Genomic DNA, 13,125 nt, shown 5'->3' with positions numbered 1-13,125 from the left:
GCTGTCTGCTTAGTTTTTGAAAATACACTGCAATCAGTGTTTCCTGACTATGTTAAAAGTCATTGTTTACAAAGCACTTGTCATCATAAAATAACAAGGTCATTGCATGCACCCATCTGAAAGCATGGCATATCAGTTCATAACCCTTACTAAACCTGCAGATCTGCAAAGAGCTGATGAATAGCTGAGGCAGATCTGCACAAACAGACTCACTGCAGCTTTCTGGACAGAGCTGCACTAAGCTGATTCTGTGAATATATAATTAGTTATTGCAGCTCTGAGACAGACCACTTGCAGACAACCCACAGCTCTGGGACAAACCTCTTGCAGACAACCCACAGCTCTGGGACAGACCTTGCAGACATCTTGCAGCTCTGAGACAGACCTCTCACAGGGGAAGGGGGTATACATCAAAGGTCAAGGAAGCTAACAGGCCGAGCTCATGACAATGAGGTCACAAGTAGTTAGCTAGATGGGATTAAACATGGCTATACGGCAAATCAGTGTACACCCACTGGAGCCAACAACAATTTGTTGGCTTTGTGTGGTGGCATATGTGTAATGCCCTACAAAGAGGCTCAAAAAATGGTGCATGGGGAAATGCAATTTTATTGGGCCATTTTCTTTACTGATAAAGCTGATGCAATGGATTTCATATTTGTACTTTTAAGATTCAGCATACAAAAAATAATCCAGTTCATTCAGCCTTTGATAAAATGTTCCATAACTTTTTTATCCAGTGATTTGATCAAAGTCCATATTCTCTCTGGTACAGTTGGACTTCTACAGAGGAGAAAGAAGCAATACAAGAGTGGTAAAATCAGCAGACAAGACCTTCATACACAAATAAAACAAGTTGAGAGCTATATAAATTTTAAACAAAGTTTGTATTAATAAAATAACATATTTTTAAAAAAAGTGTTTACATAAAATGTATCTTTCTGAGATAACTGAGCCAAGTTGACTTATGAAAAATATTGCATTAAAGGCCAATTACTTCTGGTAAAATACTGATATGTACTTTAAAAGTAGCTGTAACAACTGGTTTCTGCCGTATTTCTGTTCTTTGTATTAACTACATTTTCTTGTTCTATTGCCAAAAGCAAGTTGAAATATCTACTATTATCATGTTAACAGTCTATTACCTTTATAGTCAAAATTGTACTAGTTGACAGATGCATTGTATGAAATCTGGATCTATATACTAAATATACAGATCATGCTGATAGGCTGACAAGTGGATATTTCAACAAAATTCAGGGAGCTGAGCAAGAAAGTGCAGTTGACAAACTGAACAACAATAGTAGCAAAGTCATGAAAGGAAAATATTACTGTCATTTCAAATATTGCAATACAAAAAAATGTTACTACTATTAACTTTTACAGTACAAAATTATTAAATGCAAGTACTACATTATGATTAAAGAATAAAATAATTTTGAAAATATATTTTTCAACTGAGAAGTCCTTCTTAAATGTACCTAAAAGCAATGAATATTTAATGAGGCTGTACTATGGACAATATGAATGGCAAAATTGAAAGAACAAGTTGGCATAATAAATAGAAAAACGGTACACTTGAGTAAAATGTTGAAAATGTCATAAATAATGCAATTTATCTCTTGATTTTGTTGACATGAATGACAGACAGTAGTTGAAATTCCTCTGGTGAAAAATGTAAATTTTTCGTCAAGTATCATGTTGCAAAAAAATGTAATGTGGTTTGTAAATAAGACTTTATGACAGAAAGATGAGGTAATCCATTAGAGTGTACTCAATATTACCATTTCTTCTTTCTTAACATGACCATGTCCTCAAAAATATTAAAATTGAAGTACCAAATTTCGACGGGGTGTAATTATGGTGTGATCAGCACATCCAATGGCTTTGCAATAGAAACAATCTGTGCACCTTTTTTATCAAACATACTGGGTTATCTTATAATGAAAATTTATCCGATTACTCTTTGTAATAAGCAACTTTGTAACTTTGAAGTCTATATAACACGTTACACTAATTATCCTAACAGTAACCATCTTTACTATTATTATCTTAAAGGGGAAGGTTACCCAGCGATTGTATTTTCAGCAATAAAAAATCTATAAAAAAATGGTGCAACACCTGTCTTTGTTATCAACTTTCACTTACCAAAGGCGCGATGGCACCCATTTGAAAACCATAGGTTATAGGTAGAAGTGACATAAGAACCTAGGAATGCACCGGCACTTATAGGGCTTCCCCGTAGTCTTCAGCCGAGGAAGCCCCACAAGTGTCAGTGCAGTCGTAGGCTCTTATGTCACTTCCACCTATAACTAAAGGTTTTCAAATGGATGCCATCGTGCTATCAGTAAGTGGAAATTAATAACAAAAACAGATTTCGCACCAGTTTGTTATAGATTTCTTATTGCTGAATACATAATCACTGGGTAACCTTCCCCTTTAAACAATATCAAAGTAGGTGCATGCAAATCAGTTGCATCTTAACTATAAATTTTACAAAGGTGAGAACTGAATTTCTATGCCTTTCACTATATGAATCCTATCATGTATGAAAATCACTGAAAAGTAGAAAAATTACTATAAATTTCATCTATAGAAAATAAGCATATTTTCAGCAACAAGCTACTACGGGATTAAACACATTTGGACAAACTATATTTAATATCAAAACATCAAAACATGTTTCCCTAAAGGACAATAAAGTCTACTGCAATAGTTCTGAGCAAAAATCTAAAGTATAGTTAATAATTATCAGTATACTTAATCATAGCCTCTGAATTAAAATTTCTATTGAAAAATTACATGAGGTGCTATACTGCAGGAAACTTTTTGACAAAAATTATTACAGTGAAGTAAGGAAGCATCTATCTCAATATTCATACAGATGTACATGCAAAAAGATTTCTTTTTTTGAATTGCTGAATGATATGAAATTGGCCATAGCAATTATTGTTCTGAAGCTTTGATTTTGAATGACTTGGTTTATGAACAAGCATAGTAATTATCAAGGAAAAACTCCCTTAAGTCATCCAAAAGCTTGACTAGTGCACATTCTCATGGTGACACAAAGGTCATAACGGGGTCATGCAAGTGGCCTGTTCACAGTGAAGCCATGATACAATGAAATATGTATCAAAATTCTTTCTCAATAAGATTTTATATAATTCAGCATTCATTTCCACTGATTCATTGTTATGAATAATTAGTTCTGCCATTTTGTTTTAGTTTTTTTTTTTTTTTTGGTTTATAAATTTGACTACAGTAGAAAACTAAACCTTAAAAATGATTTGGAAATATTTAGAGCTCAAGTTTTGAGGGAGAAAAGTTGCATGTACAGATGACTTTTGTCCTCCTCCAATGTTTTCAATTGATAAAAAGTCTATTGATTCTATCTATAGAATAAGAAATATCAACGTTCTATCGTCAACAAATTCATGTATGGGTTTTTAAGCCAGTCATGCCCCTTCAAAGTGGGTAGTGATATGTGCTTAAAAGTACTGATTAGAGAAACTGAACGGAATAAAATTGATATCACAATAGCTCCTATCCTTACACATGCACCTTCAAGCCTACATAGATTTTATAAGCCAATCCCCATGTCAAATTTATGTGTCTTGAAGGCTCAAGAGGATGTTCTGTACATCAGTACCAAATTTTAAGTTATACTTTTAACAAAGTGGTTATGGGTAGCAATCACTGCATTACATTATGTGAGCCAACACATAAAGGTATTCAAAGACTTGTCATGTTAATTTGACATATAGAGATGTGGTCAAAGACCTACCCACTGACAAAAAAAACATGCAGGATTTAACTGTCCTACCAGTCTGCATGCAGGCTTCAAAATCCTTGACCACATGTGCATAGTAAAGCCTAACATGGGTAAACACAGGAAAAGGTGAATTGCCTGGTTACCTTACAGCATAAAAACATGGCTTAAAAAGACCTTTTCATCCTTCTTCTGTGACTAAAGCTTGTTGTGCATCTCTTTTTCCTTTGTTGACACCTATGTTGAAAGATACACATGAAAATATCAGCCATGCACTGACTTGGACAATATATATTTTTGGTCAGCAGAACCTGGAATGATATTCAACCGATTTGGTTACATTGTTTTTTACACAGCCTCTATTATATATTGGCAGCTATCATTGATGAGAAATGAATTCTGGTCGGACTGAAATTCACTTTCGCTAGTAACAAAACTGACTCTTCACATTAGGCTTTGTTGATAGAATAGGAAACACTCAGTGCACAAACAAAAGCCTCTTGAGGAAAAAGCCACAGCCAACGGTGTTTTTAAGAGACATTAGCTGTGGTTTTTTTGGGTTTTTAGGTCATTCTGACTCTGTGCATATAAACTATAGTTTCTTATTCTAATCCTTTTTTCATGCTGCCATGACCTGTATTGTGCTTGTCAACATAGCCTATTTATGTGAAATGACCAGTAATTGTTGGCATATACTAGTACAGAATTGTATACAACTTTCAGCAATAACAGTCTGGATGACATATGAGAATGTGTTGATAGGCTGCTGAAGACTCGGCATTTCATCATGATTCAGGGTACATGTATTTTGCCACGGTTCAGAGATTCAGATTAGGAATTGTTTTTGAAATTCAGAACCAAGGCACTGACAAAATAGCAGCAGTGTAACAGCAAATGGAGCTTCAATCTTTTTAAACCTCTTAAACTTACCTTTGATTCCTCAATTCTCAATGGGCTTGGTCAATGTGCTGGGTGCTAGCTTTTTAGTGACAGCTCTTCTGGCACCAGAACATCTATTAGTCAGTATTCTTGTAAGCTCTTTATCATTTAATACTATGTCTAGCTTCCTTGCTGATGCCATCACGTACGCTGAAAGGCAAGCAATAAGTTTGACACTCTTTATTATAAACGGGGTAATTTTGAGTCCCAAAAAAGCAATGGATTGTGTCGTCTACCTATCTCCATGACGGAAAGGTTTGATCAGTTTTGCCCATCTTGGAAATTGCACAGCATTACTGGACTATCGGAAGAGGGGGAGGGGGGGGTTTAAACACGGAAGTATGCCACTCAAGCCATAGCATTCTAATATGGACATCATATCAAGACACTTAGCTATTTCTGTTCTCTTCTACTGAACTATCATTCAAAGTTTAGATTAAATTTGTTTTACATGTAACTGTTTTCTATCATGAAAAGTATTATTATCATTGAGCTGTTTAAGATTTTTGAGGACCCACATGATATTTTGTGTTGCTCCATTGCTACCATTTGTTGTTCATGTGGTTCTGACAAGTTTGTTTTTCAAACTCTTACAAAAATCCAATAAACGAGACTACAAAATGATTGCAATGATCTGCACCATGTGCAAAAAGTCCAGTTTTTTGCAGACCGTACTACATCAATATCACAAAAATTCGACTCAAACACAGTCAAAACACATAAAAAACACTACAGGCACACTATGTTGTTGGCATCCTCAACTCAAAAATCATCTAAAACAACTCAATGATAATATTAATAATTTTCACCACAGAAAATAACTAAAAGAACTTTACTCTGAACTTTTAATTATAGTTTTGTAGAAGATAGATTGGTTTACTCCTCCAGTCGCCCCATAACACTATGCGATTTTCAAGATAGCAAAAACTCAACATTGCCTTATACGACTGAAACGTCACGTATTTTATTGAAACTGCATTCAATGGATGTACATGCAGCATGAAAGCATGTCAGAAATACTTTTCAAGTGGTGCTGTGGAACACAACCAAATTTTACCTACAGTGTAGTTGCCGCATACTCATTTCTGTCACTAATATTTTGTAAATATGTAATGACAATAGTCAAGATCATGACTGTGAAAGCCAGCATGCTCAACATGTATATTTGTATTTGAATAAACATTTGACCACACCAAACCACACAGGGATGAGTATGCCAATATCCCTACCATCATGTTTGTTTTGGCACAAGGCATGGTGTAGAATTTCCTTCTTTCTCTCTTCAGTGTCACTCTATGCTTTCAGTTAATTACTGACTTTTTGTAATGAAAAGGGTAACTTTAGAGAAAGTGTTTCTTTAATCTGAACAATTTACTTACTTTTAATAGCACTAACCATGGTTTGGTCAAGTGGTTGCTTCCCAAGTCCAGACTTCCTTATATCACATGCTGTCGATACTGCTAGGACGTCCATTGAAAAGTAATGGTCAATTAACTTGTGGAACAGCTTCTTCGGATCACGATGACATTCAGACAAAAGGCTGCTCAAAAGTACACATGGTATATAAACACCTCTTCCTGGCACCAATTCTGTCATTCCCTGAAAAAATATCATGGATATGAAATATTCAAATAATTCAAACTTGGTAATTGAGAGAATGATACATGTAGGCCTTGCTTTGTTTATAAATTTATCTGCAAAACGATACAAAGCTAGGTCTACATGAAGACTCTCCACCAGTATGATAGTCATATCAGTACACGTCCATCTTTTCAGGGATGGTTTGCAGCGCCTCAGTAGATTTATTCTCATAGGATACATCATTCATGCACCTGGCCATGCGTGCACCTGTTTCAATAGTGGGTTGGCAATGCAATTGACCAATCACTAACAGCCTTGCGAGACTGCTTCAGATCAACCTTTTTACAAGAATTACAAACTCAATGCAGAGCACATTATTCACATAATCTTAATATCACCATACTAACACCTGCATTCATGAAAGTAAATGGAAATACTCATTATATGTGTGTGAACCAAACTATGACAGGTATGACTTACTGCTGTGGAAACACTTGAAGCTGGTGTCATCTTTGAAGATGATGGTGTACCACTATCTGCGTTTTCCTAAAGAAAAAAATAAACATATCTTATGTTTGAACTCGGAGTTGGTAAAGGGACAGTGACCGTTAATTTTGACGATTTTGGCAATAAATTGAAGCGTCTTGTTATATTGCCTATTAAAGATCCATTAGCTGTAACTTTTGATCATTTTCTTATTTTGTTTGTTCTACGTATCAACTACAGTTTCTGGTTTGAACCCCTGAAAAATGATGAAATGCCAAGTATTTAGGTTATCAACACAACCTATATAATCTGCACTGTTACTGTTGAAAATTCGTATTCAAGTCCAGACTAGAATTCATTTGTAAATAATAACAAATAGTTGTTCCTCATGTACAAGCCGCGTTGACAAGCATAACTCTGAACAATCTTTGCTACGGTATCTAGATTAGGATAGGAAACTAGTTGATACACAGAACCAAAATAATAAAAAATAGTCAAAAGTTACAGCTACTGTTATGTCCCTTTAAATACATGTCAAATTATGATTGCCTATCTTGTGAACACATCTTGTACATATACATGTAGTCAGCACTGCTCCTGTTTACAAGTGAATTTCAGTCTGATTTTACTTAATTCAAGTATACACAATACCATGGTACTTAAGACATACAGGCTGTGCTGATGAGCTTAAAACTGGAATTTAAACACATTTTGAGAACAGAATGAGTTTAAAAAAAAGTTAAAATCATGAACCAGAAATCAACAGTTACAGCTACAGTCCCTTCATATAGTCACATAGCATGATGAAACTACAATGTGCTGGTGTTTAATAAATGCAGTGATACCACATATGCCCTTTGCTACTTAATCTTAACCCTTTCACCCCCAGTTCCCTGTATACAGGTCCAACTTTACCATAGAAAACAATGGATTTGGGACAAACCATGATGGTGAAAGGGTTAAGTTATTAAAAATTGGTGAAGATGTCATGTCTGAAAAAAGTGGTATGTGACTTTCAAAGACACTTGTATATTACAGAAAAGACTCACTTCTCTTTTTTACACCCACAAGAACTGACAGCAGTTTCCTCAAGTACACCATACATTCTGGAGGAGGAACTGAAATAAATAGTAGTACATGTATAGATAATTTGTTAACTTGATTACCTTAATAAAAAAAACTGTTCCCTACAATCAATCAGCTCTTTCCAATTAAATGAACAGCTTGATGAACGCATTTAAAAAAAAGAATGTAATTTTTGTTTAGGTTGATATTTCAACCATGGAATTCTGTAAAAGACAGTCAGCTATAATGCCAAATTAAACATGAATCAAGACATACAATAATTTTCCTAAAACCTACATCGGTGAAAAGGATAAAATCAATATTTCCTTTGCATTCTTGGAAGTCCAATTAGCTTCTCGTGTGCTATGGTAAGTATTGACAATATTGGCATTATTTTCCTGAAAATACAGCAGAAATTCCCAAGGATTTACAATTACAAGACTGTCCCCATACTTCCAGGGGATTATATAGACAGTGCGTTTGCTAGAAACTTTTTTTTTACCTGGTATCATCATGAAATTTGGTCTGAAGGCATCAGCCACATCAACATCTTTTTTGGGGCAGATAGACTGTTCACGAACAATAACCTGTATAGTTTTCCCTTGTGGGTAAGTGGATTCATACGTTGTTGCAGAACGTGGCGTATTTTGAGGACTTACAGTACCATATTACCATCAATATCATTTATAGCTGACATAGCCATTCCGTACACTGCTGATGTTTTGTCATCAATATCCGAGGACAGTAATTCCCTAAATGACACAGATGTTTCAGGTAGTGTAAAATCAGTTTCAAGTTCAGATGATTCATCATCATTGCTTTTGGTACATGAGCTGTGTGCTGAATCTGATGTGAATTGCCTTGGATTTCCCGAACCATATACTGGAGTGGAGGTAGCCGCAGCAGCAGTGACTGGTGTAACATGTTTAGTATGTACTTGTATTTCCGGAGTTGCCTTGAGAGCGGCAATGGGACGGTTTACTGGAGTAAAAACAGGAGTAGCTGGAACTGGTAATACACACAGAGTGGAAATCTGTTGGATTGATTTGCTTTCATTGTCATTAGCAGGTAACTTCTGATTTGTGTATTTGTGAGCATTTCCAGGGAATTTTTTGGCAAAAAATTCTGTTGCTTGGGCTTTTGCTGTCTTGATTCTTGCTTCCTTTATTTGCTGTTTTTCCTTCTTTGACTTTGCTGATTTTTCCTTATGTACTTCCTGAGATTCTTCCTGAATGTTTTTGTTTTTCTTTTCTTCTGGGAACTGTTTGATGAAGTTACTTTTTTTTTGAATTACCAGATTTTACAGCAAGTGTTTCCTCAGATTCTACATGACTGTTCTTTGGTTTTTTTTCTGTGGGCTGTCTGGTGTATTCGGACTCTTTCTTTTAGCAGGACTGTTCTTTTTACTTACTCTGTCCTCGTTTGACTTCTCTCCTTTATCACACCTTTTCCTATTTGGACTGTGCTTTGATGCTGCTTTTACAGGGGATTTTGCTGCTTCAGATTCATCATAGGCCAGCTTTCGTGCTTTGGCTTTTCTTTCTCTTGGCCCTTTCAGTTTTTCATTTTGTCTGGCCTCTTTTAATTTAGCAGAAAATTCCAATTCTGCCTTATTCACCACCTTCTTGGTTCCTGTAAGATAATTAACATAATGTACATGTAAGTTCAGGAAATACAAGCAAATATGGATGAATCATGTAATCGACATGTGCACCAACAGTATTCCTTAAGTCATCTGACACTAAAAATAAACAATTCAGCACTTCATTTTGTAGTCTTAAAGATAAATAGATGTGCAAAAAAATAAGCCAAGTTGGACACTATTCAACCACAAACCAAGAATTCTGTACAATAATGTATGCGGCATTTGTAAGGGGGCATTCTCTACAGATCAATTTTTTTCATAAACCTAATATACCATGTCAGAAGTAAGGCATATCATCAATCCAATATACCTAAATAAACAAAATTATGAACCTTATATGTTTACTGAAACACGAGCAGCCATTGTGAACTTTGAAAATACAAAGCCACATTATTTAAGTTATATTTACACATTATTGACAACAGTGCTGTAATTGACGACCATGCCAAATTCAGTCATACAACAAGCGTCAGACGGCCAACTGCAAATTGGACATAGGCATTTAATTATATTTTGTTCTCATTATCGTGATGATCATTATCAGGAAGTTCGTGAAGTGTTGCAAACTGCTTGGCCATGTTAGCTCATAGCTTTACTGTCTATGGTTAGCTCTGCGTGGCAGGGCTGTGTTGTTAACGGCTGTGTGTGGTTGGAGGCATATCCCTGCCACGCAGAGCTAAACTGCTGTACCTTGTGTCATGTGCGTGGCGAGTTCACGCTGTACGAGTAGAAAATCAAAACTGTGTTTTCTTGTTTTTCGTCAACTTCGGACTAGCATTTAGAAAAAGAGGTGTAGCCATTAAACGCTGTCATTATTGTAAGCTTAACCGAAGTGCCGTAAAGGATTTTCATATCAGTGGAATTCGGGACTACTGAGCCATGACTTGTATTTCCGAACTAACTTGGGGCCGTATATCCCGTCGTCCGACTCCTTCAGCAACCTTTGACAGGCTTCTCTTTCAATCGGACACTTGACGACCTCCCCAAAATGTATTGTAAACGTCTGAGTAGAAAAATAGTCGACATTGCCGATATGCAACGATCACTGATCAGTCATCACGGCTATTGCTAAATAGGGCTTTGGGGAGAACAGTTACACGCCAATCCGATCAGAGTTGCCTATAAATAAGAGGTAAAAAAGCTTACCAAATTTTAACACTGTTGCTTCGTATACGTTCTCGATTGTTTCATTTTCCACGGCATCGAAATGCTTCCATTTCACGTTTATGACGTCCTTTTCTCTATAAACTGCCGTCCTGTGGCGGAGCAGGTCAAAAATTTGCATAGTTCATTGCGAATGCAAGGTAGACATTAGCAATACATGTATGACGATCAATGTAAGACGCAGTCTTGGCAATCTGACAAGCCAATTAAAACTGTGTGAGGACTCTTGTACTAACACAAATAAATGTGATTATCACTGTCCAATCTGCCCAGCCTACGATTTCCGGCCAAACAGGCTACAAAAAGTCAGAAGCCATCTCGTCGCCAGTCATTGGCAACACACGACAGAGGACGCTACGGACTGAGATAGATTTGAAATTTCTTATCATGGACATAGTTTTAACGATAGTGCTGTTTGCTCCGAGCTGGGACATTTTAAAAGTTTCGTCATATGCACAGCGTGTTGGATATTGCAGTTTGTTGGAAATTCAGCGTTTTTTTCTTAATTTTGACTATAGATGGAGACTCGAGCATATTGGACGATACTACGGACTAAGCTTGATTGGTAATTTCTTGACGTGGACGGAATTTTAATCTTAGTGCAGTTTGCTCCGAGCCGAGACATTTTGATAATTAAGACACATAGCGTGTCGGATATTCCGGCAAAATGATGACATTTTTCGTAAGCATGGACTTTAGATATTATTAATATTATTAATCTTTATTGAAACTCGATAACTCCATAGATGAAACACCTCTTTTCATGGAGGTCGAATAGACAAAAGAAAATCATATTACGGCACCAACTTGAAAACACGAAAAACACAGAAGTACAAATATCAAAACAACTTCGAAGAAGCATCAGACAAGTAAATAGAATACAGAAAGTTGTCACAAGATTTCTTAAAGCTATGATTGATTTGGGGAGATAGTTAAATTGATCGAAACCCGCAACAGACAAGGTGTATTGATAAAGAAGTGTACGTGCTTTGGAAACTTTACGGAGGTTCTGATTGGAAGAACGAAGTGATCAGGAAGGGATATAATTATTGAACATACTGATTACATAATCAGGGGTTAGATTGTGAGTTGCTCTGTAAATTTGGGCCAAGATATAGTCCTATGATTATTGTGGATGCAACCAAACGTGAGTGATTGATCATTTTTTGGCGTTGACGGAGTTTTAACGTTAGTGCAGTATGCTCCGAGCTGAGACATTATAACCGGTTCGTCATATACACAGCGTATAGGATCTTGCACATTGCTGCCAATGATTGACTTTTCGTATCCATATATAGGAGGATACAACGAACTGAGATAGATTTTAAATTTCGAAGCCTGGACGTAGTTTTCATCTGCATTTTGCTCCGAATTGAAACATTTTAAAAGTCTCGTCATATAGGCCTACACAGCGTATTGGATATTGCAGTTTGTTAGAAACTTAGCGTTTTTTCTTTAAAATATTGACTATAGATAGATCGTCGAGCATAATGGAGGATGCTACGAACTGAGATAGATTTGAATTTTCTTATCATGGAAATATTTTTAACGTTAGTGCAGTTTGCTCCGAGCTGAGACATTTTAAAAGTTTCGTCATATACACAGCGTATTGGATATTGGGGTTTGTTGGAAACGGCGTTTTTTCTTAAATGTTGACTATAGATGGAGACTCGAGCATATTGGAGGATGCTACGGACTGAGATTGATTGGTAATTTCTTGACATGGACGGAGTTTAACATTAGTGCAGTTTGCTCCGAGCTGAGACATTTTGATAATTTATGTACTACACATGCATACTTGATATTGTGGCAAAGTGATCAAATTTTTCGTAAGCATGGACTTTAGATATAGTCCTGAGATTATTGAGGATGCAACCGAACGTGCATTGAGTGATTTGTCATTTTGTTTGGCCTGAACGGAGTTTTAACAGTTTTAACGTTAGTGCAGTATGCTTCGAGCTGAGACATTATAACCGTTTCGTCATATGCACAGCGTATTGGATCTTGCACATTGCTGCAATAATGGTTGACTTTTCGTATCACTGGCCTTTAGAGTGAGTTGTGACCTTATTGGAGGATGTAACGGACTGAGATAGATTTTGAATTTCGAAGCCTGGACGTAGTTTTATCTGCAGTTTGCTCCGACTCGGAGCTGGGATATTTTAACTCGTCCTAGGCCTATACAGTGTATTGGTTTTTGCAGTTTGTTAGAAACTTAGCATTTTTCTTAAATGTTGACTATAGATAGGGTGCCGAGCATATTGGATGGTGCTACTTACTGACTCGGAGAGATAGATTAGTAATTTCTTAACATGGATGGAGTTTTAACGTCAGTGCAGTTTGTTCCGAGATGAGACATTTTGACCGTTTCGTAATATGCATAGCGTATTGCATGTTGCAGATTACTGCAAATAATTGACTTTTCGTATCCGTGGACTTTAGATAGTCCTGAATTTATTGTTTTTGTACTATTCAT

The 13,125-nt window shown here is 36.2% G+C and overlaps 1 protein-coding gene across 1 annotated transcript; it reads right to left on the bottom strand.

The window, feature by feature from the left end:
- Positions 1–868: 868 nt before the first annotated feature.
- LOC139152792 (BEN domain-containing protein 7-like) lies at positions 869–10,757 on the bottom strand. The gene is made up of 7 exons (XM_070726129.1): positions 10,632–10,757; positions 8,343–9,472; positions 7,825–7,893; positions 6,770–6,835; positions 6,088–6,307; positions 4,700–4,858; positions 869–4,006 (listed from the first exon to the last, which is right to left on the bottom strand). The coding sequence occupies exons 4-6, from the start codon at positions 6,797–6,799 to the stop codon at positions 4,710–4,712; spliced, it is 399 nt and encodes a 132-aa protein (XP_070582230.1). The 5' UTR covers positions 6,800–6,835; positions 7,825–7,893; positions 8,343–9,472; positions 10,632–10,757; the 3' UTR covers positions 869–4,006; positions 4,700–4,709.
- Between the last annotated feature and the right edge of the window lie 2,368 nt (positions 10,758–13,125).

This window comes from Ptychodera flava, chromosome 16 (genome assembly GCF_041260155.1).
Source record: "Ptychodera flava strain L36383 chromosome 16, AS_Pfla_20210202, whole genome shotgun sequence".
Taxonomy (NCBI): Eukaryota; Metazoa; Hemichordata; class Enteropneusta; family Ptychoderidae; genus Ptychodera; species Ptychodera flava.
Note: the sequence above shows the minus strand (reverse complement) of the source record. Positions and strands in the feature narration are given on the sequence as shown.

Excerpts from the sequence above, each read along its gene's own strand:
- LOC139152792 (XM_070726129.1), bottom strand. The coding sequence starts at position 6,799 with ATGACACCAGCTTCAAGTGTTTCCACAGCA. Across the intron at positions 6,308-6,769 it reads CTTCAAGTGTTTCCACAGCA|GGAATGACAGAATTGGTGCC; the intron begins GTAAGTCATACC and ends ATATTTTTTCAG. Across the intron at positions 4,859-6,087 it reads CATGGTTAGTGCTATTAAAA|CGTACGTGATGGCATCAGCA; the intron begins GTAAGTAAATTG and ends CTTGCCTTTCAG.